At 41.9% G+C, this 9,042-nt stretch overlaps 1 protein-coding gene across 1 annotated transcript; it reads left to right on the top strand.

Moving 5' to 3' along the window:
• The first annotated feature begins 1,955 nt into the window (after positions 1–1,955).
• Positions 1,956–4,775, top strand: LOC117393671 (trace amine-associated receptor 13c-like). Its single transcript, XM_033991659.1, has 2 exons — positions 1,956–2,217; positions 3,880–4,775. Exons 1-2 carry the CDS (start codon positions 1,956–1,958, stop codon positions 4,773–4,775), a joined length of 1,158 nt encoding a protein of 385 aa, XP_033847550.1.
• Positions 4,776–9,042: the final 4,267 nt, after the last annotated feature.

Genomic DNA, 9,042 nt, shown 5'->3' with positions numbered 1-9,042 from the left:
TGTGTCCACCCTGTCTGTGTTGATCCTGTGTCCATCCTGTGTCCATCCTGTGTCCATCCCGTCTGTGTCCATCCCGTCTGTGTCCATCCTGTCTGTGTCCACCCTGTCTGTGTCCACCCTGTCTGTGTTGATCCTGTGTCCATCCTGTGTCCATCCTGTGTCCATCCTGTGTCCATCCCGTCTGTGTCCATCCCGTCTGTGTCCATCCTGTCTGTGTCCACCCTGTCTGTGTCCACCCTGTCTGTGTTGATCCTGTGTCCATCCTGTGTCCATCCTGTGTCCATCCCGTCTGTGTCCATCCCGTCTGTGTCCATCCCGTCTGTGTCCATCCCGTCTGTGTCCATCCCGTCTGTGTCCACAGATCTGAGGCAGGACGACTCTGGAGCTGATGTTTATGGAGAAAGTTGAATAAAATCACCTGGTACTTTGTGCGTCTTTGTTGACTGTGATTCTGTCCTGGTCTGTGTCCATCCTGTCTGTGTCCATCCTGTCTGTGTCCTGTCTGTGTCCATCCTGTCTGTGTCCTGTCTGTGTCCTGTCTGTGTCCTGTCTGTGTCCATCCTGTCTGTGTCCTGTCTGTGTCCATCCTGTCTGTGTCCTGTCTGTGTCCTGTCTGTGTCCATCCTGTCTGTGTCCATCCTGTCTGTGTCCATCCTGTCTGTGTCCATCCTGTCTGTGTAAAATCACCTGGTACTTTGTGCGTCTTTGTTGACTGTGGTTCTGTCCTGGTCTGGTCCATCCTGTCTGTGTCCTGTCTGTGTCCTGTCTGTGTCCATCCTGTCTGTGTCCATCCTGTCGGTGTCCTGTCTGTGTCCATCCTGTTGGTGTAAAATCACCTGGTACTTTGTGCGTCTTTGTTGACTGTGGTTCTGTCCTGGTCTGGTCCGTTCTTGTTCTGAAGAGTAAAAGACTCAGTTCTGTATTTAAATATGTCCAACTCAAAGTAGATAATGGTTTTGTATCATGTGGTGTCCCTCTGTCCACAGGTCCAGACTGTCCCGCTCCAGTTTGTCCCTGCACCTCCGCTGTCTCTGTGTCTGATTCAGATTTACACACAACTGTTTTTGTGTTCTTATTTTACTTTTAAGGACATGTGATGTTTCTGTTTGTAATTTTGTAGAATGAATAAAAAAAACATTTTATCAACATGAAAGTTTGTGATGTGAAAATATGTGCAGAGGGAATCGAATGTTTGAAATCCTAAACATCATTTTATCACATGCAGCCACTTTCCTTATTATTTTTACACAAATCCAGTGACTTTCGTCTTTCAGTGCACACACTTTCTCTCTCTCTCTTTCTTTCTTTTCATCACACGGTAAAAAAGTGAAAGTCAATGTTACCAAATATTTCATCTGTCAAATATGTCAGATATGTGGCTCTTTGGCTGTTCTGCTTCAGTCATTCAAAAAAGTATTTATCCAACATAAAGTGCAGATTCTTTATGAATGTTTGAGATGTTAAAAATTCACTTTTTGCTTTTGTGCTTTGAGAAACTTTGTGAACTGTTTTGAACTCGGGTGAAGGACACGTCTTATGCAGCATTTAAAGAGGAAAAAGACGAGACGCATTTTTCTAATGTGCTTTTATGATACAAATTTTAAGCATTGAAAACTAACATTTTTTACTAATTAGTTTGGTCCTGTTCTGTTTTTTTCCTGTTGTAGTTCAGGTTTATTTTCTGTTTTGATGTGGTAAAAGTGCAAGTGTAAATTTACTCTCAATTAAAAACTTAATAGGAGCTGAGAGAGGTTTTTATTGTCAAGAAAATGTCAAACTAGTGCAGCATCGTCCTTTATATAAATATAAAACAAAAATGAAGTATACACACGTTGGCTACTCAAGTATTTTTACATAAATCCACATCTTTGCTCGTGTTTCCACAGAATAACCTCCAGGCTCATGGCATGGTTTAAAAAAAGCCTCTGTGTACTGAAGGCATCTGCGCTCTGGCCATGACCGCTCTCCTCTTCAACACCAGCACAGGGAGTACAGCCGCTCTGCCCCTCACCACTGACCCCTCCTTCAACCTGACCGCTCCCTCCACCCCCGGAGCCGGCCCCCTCTGCACCCTCTGCTGCTGCGGGGTCCTCAACCGCACCCTGGCTGTGGTGTTCATGGTCAGTCTGACGTTTGCCATCGTGGTGGGAAATGTGGTCACGCTGACGGTGTTTGTGCAAACCAGACAGTCCAGGACGGCACAGGGATATCTCAAAGGTAAATGAGCTTCAGCGGATTAGAGATAATTGACCACAGAAGTGAACTGAATAATGATCAGGGCACCTCTTTGTGGCTGGAATTTACAGGCAGCAGGTTAACATTTTGATTTCAAAGTTGACACATCAAACTGAGACGTGGGCAGTTGTGTGAATGTGAGTTTTCTGTCTAAATGTGGTGAGTGTTGGTCTGTGGGGCTGATGGCGCAGGTTGGCAGCCTCACTTCAGACTCCAGGGCAGCTGTGGCCAACATTGTTTATCATCACAGAGGAAGGACTGAGTGAATAACACATTGTAAAGCGCCGTTTCTTGAAAGGCATTATAGAAATCCAAGACTTTATTAAACTCAAGTGGAATCAGTTTATGTGGCGTCACAGAGGGTGATTTTGAGAGTTCAGAAACTCAGGGGTCATGATCAAATTTACAAATGAAAGACACACGTAATGTTCTGAATTTTAAAATATGAGACATGAAAAACAATTATTTAAAAAGTCCTAAAGTCAAAATGAAGGTCCTTGGATATGGCCAAAATAAAATTAAGTTACACAAAACAATTTATAAAAGTCAAACAAAATGTCAGTAAAAGTTAAAAGGTAGAAAATTTAAATATATTACAAAAAGCTGCAGAGCATCGAGGGCGTGTCCAGAGCTGCTCCCACACTCACCTCAGACACAGACAGTACAGCAAACAAAAAGGGCAAAAACTAAACATGTGATGATCCCAATGCACGAAAATCACCAACGTGCCCAGCCCAACCACCAGGACACACCCAGTGTAAACAAAAAGACAAAAACGCCAATTGTACGCCCCAGCTGGTTCAAACCTGCTTACAAAGAAAATAAAATGTTAAACAGCAGGTTTATCCTTCAAGGCTCATCTTTGTAATAGTTTTTAGGCCAAACTTAACCCTTTATTGACAACCAGGAACTAAACAAACACAGACAACAGAAATGAGTTTTACTTTACAATCTGCTCAGATACGTTGTTCTCATCTTGACCTGTGCCTCCATTTGCAGCAGATCTGCCCGAGGTTTGACTCCCACAAACAGCAGCTCAGAACAAGACCAATAACAGAAATGTGCCACTTAAACTGTTACAGTTTTAACATTTATAAAGACACTTTTACAGCTTTGCAATTAACCCAAAAAAGTAAAGGTGGTTTAAATCGACTGTGACCAGGAGGGCGGGGTCGAGGGTGGAGCCCACAGGGTGCTTTCAAGGGCAACAGGGAAAACAGACAACCCCACTACAAAAGCTGAGGAAAATATGCAACTAAAACAGATTTACACAAACACGAAGCACGCTGTTAGTACAAACTGTGGCGTGTTCAGAGCTGACATCTCCGTTCGACCTGTTTTTCTATTCTGGTGGTGAGGACGTTATTATTTTTACAAGATTCAAATCACAGGCCACAACAAACATGACTGTTGACAGATAATTATCTTCTCCCTGTTGTGAGAGTAAAACTACAAACCATGTGGAACTGACGGTTGAGCTTGTGGCGTAAGCAAATATTACTCACATTTAGTTTTAATAATTTATCAAGACCCCTGCTGCGCTCGAACATCCCGGGGTTTCATTACAGAGGTGAAAAGGTTTTTGTTTCACTTCTAATCCTACAATTTGAGAATAACAATACGTTTTCTTGCTTCCCTCGGCAGTGTCTCTGGCCATAGCGGACATGATGGTGGGCGTCCTGGTCGTCCCGTTCTCCGTCTACACTGAGATCACTCTAATGGTCACCAGCGTCCCCCCGAACTGGTACCAGGGCAGTTCCAGCTCGCCGGCCCTGTCCACAGCTATGGGCGGCCTGGTCAGTCCCTGGCAGCCCTGCATGTTGATTGGACCGGTTTTTGCAGGATGCACCTTTGTTTCCATCAGCACCATTTTCCTCATGACGGTGGAGCGTAGCATCGCCATCCTGAAACCTCTGCATAAAGACTCTTTGGTGACCAGACGGCGAACGCTGCTACTCATCTTACTTTCCTGGACGGCTAGTTTCATGCTAGCATTGGCCCCGTTAATGTTCAGCAGTAACTTTACAATGGAGTACAATGAATGCAGTCGTATGTGCAACTACACCCCTCTTCTTCAGGGCGGACATCTGCCTCCCGATGCTAATATTTTGCTGTTATTCCCTGCGTTTGACTTTACGCTTCTTGGTGGTACATTAGCGGTCAATATTATGTCTTTTACAAGTATTCGGAGATACACAATCAAGCGTAAACTTCTTTCAGAGGGTAGTGTGAGTGAAACAGCAGGGGGCAGCGGCGGCGGATGTCCCCATAGACCGTCTTTCTCCGACATTAAAGCCGCAAAAACGATTGGTATCTTGACATTCGCCTTCACAGCGTCCTTCTCGCCAATCGCAGTGTTTGTGCTCGGAAACGTGGTGGGATACACATGGTGCAACTTCTCATTTTTTGCCTTTTGGATATTAACTTCAAACAGCTGTTGTAATGTCATCATCTACAGTGTGAGGGACCAGCGCTTCAGGAAGGGGGTGACCTTGTTGTTTCAAAGAGAACAGTCCCCACCACATGGAGAGAAATCCTAAGACTCCTGCACCTCAGTGCGTGTTATAAATATAAATGTGTCGTATAAATGTGGTACCAGTGGATGAATGAGCTTCTGACCATTAAAGTTTGTGTTTTGTCTATCTATGCATGGGGTGACAAAGGGTTTACAGTTACAAACAGTTGAATGCAGTTTTTAATCATAAACATAAAATACAGGGTGCAGAGCTGGACACTTTTATTCTCTCTGAAGGGAAGTGCTCTCCATTTGACCAGACCTCAGTGTCAGTGAAGAATCTGAACGGTCAGGAGCAAATGGTCATGTGCAGTGTCTGCAAACTGCTCTTCAGATCCTGAGCTAAGGTTTTGAGATGGAGGACCAAACTGCACAAGCCCAGCCCACAACCTCCCCGCTGTGAGGTGAGGGCTAAACCACTAAGCCACAATGCTGCTCTTTTGTAGCTACACCGTTTGGTCCAAACTCCAAGGGCCAGTTTCGTAAACATATTTGTGACTTGTATTCTGTGTGTTTGCCCCGGCAGCGTAATCTAGTGCAGCCAGGACTTTAAAGGGCCCTGCGTCTGAAGATTCTACACCGTGAAGTGCAATATTTACAATTTATCAGTTTATTACAGAGTAATGTACGTCCAAAAACCAAAAGTAAAACCTAAAAAAGATATTTAATGCTGCTAACACATGGACAGTGTCCTGTCACACAGTTACACACAAAACAACAAATATTTCAACGTGAAAATGTCACTCAGAGGCATCTCTCTAGAGACAAAACTCAGATCAAACTAACCACATCCAATTAAAACATGAACGTCTGGGTGAGTTTGGAGAAATAACAAATCCAATAACTGAAACTGAACCCTTTGGGCAAAGTGGAACATTATGTAAGATTGTGAAATATTTCTCCAGGACACTGTGCTTCAGCAGGTGTCGTGTCAGCAGTGTCCTGAGTGAGACTTCACCACAGACACACACGACACAACTGCAGCCGCGGGAACGTCACATTTTCAGAATTGTGTTTCGTTGCATCATTTATGGATCTGCTCATCTAGACTTTATTTGACTTTGTCACGTCCCGTGAAGTCTGCAGTTTGTAAGAGACTGATAAATCTGAATATCAATGTGTGAAGCCCCAGGATCATTAAAGTGCTTTGGTGTTTTATTTTATTACAATATCACATTTTCACTTCAAGAACAACTCAGGTGTAAACACGACATTTTGCAGTGAAAGAAACAACAATGAATAAACATTTTGTCTATACATTTATTTGACATATTGTATTTTGCAGCTGATTCGTGTTGTTTTTCTCGGTTTTGTTTGAAAATCTGCCTCATTTTACCATATTTTCTTATTTATGCAGTGTTTATTTATATGTTCGATATTACGGGACACGGATAATGAATTGTATATTTACGATTAAGGGCCGAAAGGTAAACTGACGATTCTTCAGACCCTTTAACTGTGCAGGACTCTCCTTCAGGGCATTTGTAACGTTGTGTGTCGATATTATTGTTATTGCTTGAACTGTATTGTACGAACTGAAGCAAAAAATATGTGTTGTTTGAGTTATTTAAGATATTTTCTGTAACATTATTATAGAATTGTTTTATCAAGCCATCTGGGTGCTGACCACTAAAAAGGATGCCTGATCAAACTGTCGTGATGTGTTTTGATTTGTACAGTAAAACCGAAAAGTTTGGAGAGAAAAGAGAGATTTAGCGTGACATTTTATCTCCTCACAAACTAAAGAACCAACAGTGAACACGTTGTTTTGGTCCAGTATCTCATATATGTAGATGTTAAATGTCACTGAGGCAGGATGGAGCTGATAACAGGCTGCAGGGAATTATCTGTCAACTATAGTCAGCGAAGTCGACGTTACAGCTGCAAAATGCCACATCTATACGTCCTCATTTCATAATACTGCATAAAGATCGCACGTGTCGAGTGAATTTGTGACTCTTTTTCCAACAAGAAATGAATTTAATAAACAAAACAACAGCAAACAGGGAGAGACATGCCAAAATAATAATAATATCACATTTTGAGTTCATCACGGTTCATCTAAACTCAGGATCTTTGCTGTAAAATAAAGTCACTGTGTTGTTCTGAGAGAGCAAACGTCAAACGGACTGGTTATTTACAGGTGTCACACAGTCACACACACAGTCATACGCACAATCATACACACAATCATACACACAATCACACACACAATCATACAAACAATCACAAACACAATCATACACACAATCACACGTACAATCACACACACAATCATACAAACAATCATACACACAATCATACACACAATCATAAACAACATCCATACACACAATCATACACACAATCACACACACAATCATACACACAATCACACACACAATCATAAAAAACAATTATACACACAATCACACGTACAATCACACACACAATCATACAAACAATCATACAAACAATCATAAAAAACATCCATACACACAATCATACAAACAATCACACACACAATCATACACACAATCACACACACAATCATACACACAATCACACACACAATCATAAAAAACAATTATACACACAATCACACGTACAATCACACACACAATCATACACACAATCATACAAACAATCATACAAACAATCATAAAAAACATCCATACACACAATCATACACACATTCATAGACACAATCACACACACATTCATACACATATTCATAGACACAATCTCACACACATTCACACACACACCCCCACACACATTCACACACACCCCCACACACACCCCAACACACACCCCCACACACACTCACACACACATTCATACATCAGTGCACACAGAGGGTGACGGGGTTAAGTGTCTTGCACAAGGAAACAACAGCTGGAGTTGCACCACCGGCCTGTGGATCTGCCTCTGAACCAGTGAAGTTTAAGTTGAGAGTGAGATTCTACAAACTGTTACTCCTGTTACTCCTGTTACTCCTGTTACTCCTGTTACTCCTGTTACTCCTGTTACTCCTGTTACTCCTGTTATTATATTTATTTGTAATTTATTTGAGCAAAATCAACATGAAGTTAAAGATAATTCAGTTTTATCTGGATTTAAAATATGAAGCACAGAACAAACACAAAATGATCCAGACTCATCTTAGCTCGAGCCGCATTAAAATCACTAAAACTGCTGATTGTCGCACGGATGACATCATTTTTACATTTTTATCGACGCCAAACAACATCTACATGAACGTGATGGTCGTGTGTGTCTTTGACCTATTGACCATGTGTGTGTGTGTGTGTGTGTGTGTGTGTCGCTTATATAACTTGTTTTGTTGCCCGTTCTCCATGGTCCTAATGAGATTTTATTTTATTTTTTTAATTGAACATAAATGTTTCCCTGGTATACACTGAATCTGGGAACGCCACAGTCCACGGTTATTCCCCATGGATCAATTTAACCAGAAAATCAGACAAAGTGCACAGCGTGGTGGGCACAGTGTCGTTTTAGTGACTGATCTTTTCTGATGTTGCTCATTGAGATGTGCTGCACTCAGCTCCGTTGCAATATTAACTGTTCCCGTGGTTACACAACAACGAGAAACCACTTCAGAAGCTCCTTCCCAGCGGCTCGTCGACTCCTCTGGGGTTTGCTGCTATGATCCCAATGAGACGCCATCACCTTTTATTACGTAACTCTAAAGGTAAGTACCAAAGGTCGTCTCACACCGCGGTATAATCCACACGCCTTTGATGACAATGAAAGGGTTTAGTGATGTTTTAAGTCTGGACTTTCACACTCAAACGATGAACCTTCGATCTGCAAAAGGAACTCACTGCAGCTTTAGCTCGTAGTGATTGTGCATCTCATTAAGAAACATTCACGTTTAATGGGATTTCACTCTGGGTAGAGTTTAGTCCTGAGTTTGTTTGGTCTTGGTCTAGTCTTGGTCTAGTCTTGGTCTAGTCTTGGTCTAGTCTTGGTTTAGTCTTGGTTTAGTCTTGGTTTAGTCTTGGTTTAGTCTTGGTTTAGCCTTGGTTTAGTCTTGGTTTAGTCTTGGTTTAGTCTTGGTTTAGTCTTGGTTTAGTCTTGGTTTAGTCTTGGTTTAGTCTTGGTTTAGTCTTGGTTTAGTCTTGGTTTAGTCTTGGTTTAGTCTACTTTAGTCCCAGTTTTAATGTGGTTTATTTATAGTTACTGAGCTTGAATCATTCTTAATCTTGTCTTATCATAATGTATCTCCATGAGTCTTTGTCCGTGCTTTATATATATATATATCCTTTTATTGCCATCGTTTGTGAACA

Source organism: Periophthalmus magnuspinnatus, chromosome 3 (genome assembly GCF_009829125.3).
Source record: "Periophthalmus magnuspinnatus isolate fPerMag1 chromosome 3, fPerMag1.2.pri, whole genome shotgun sequence".
NCBI lineage: Eukaryota > Metazoa > Chordata > Actinopteri > Gobiiformes > Gobiidae > Periophthalmus > Periophthalmus magnuspinnatus.
This window is presented reverse-complemented; position numbering and strand designations above follow the sequence as displayed.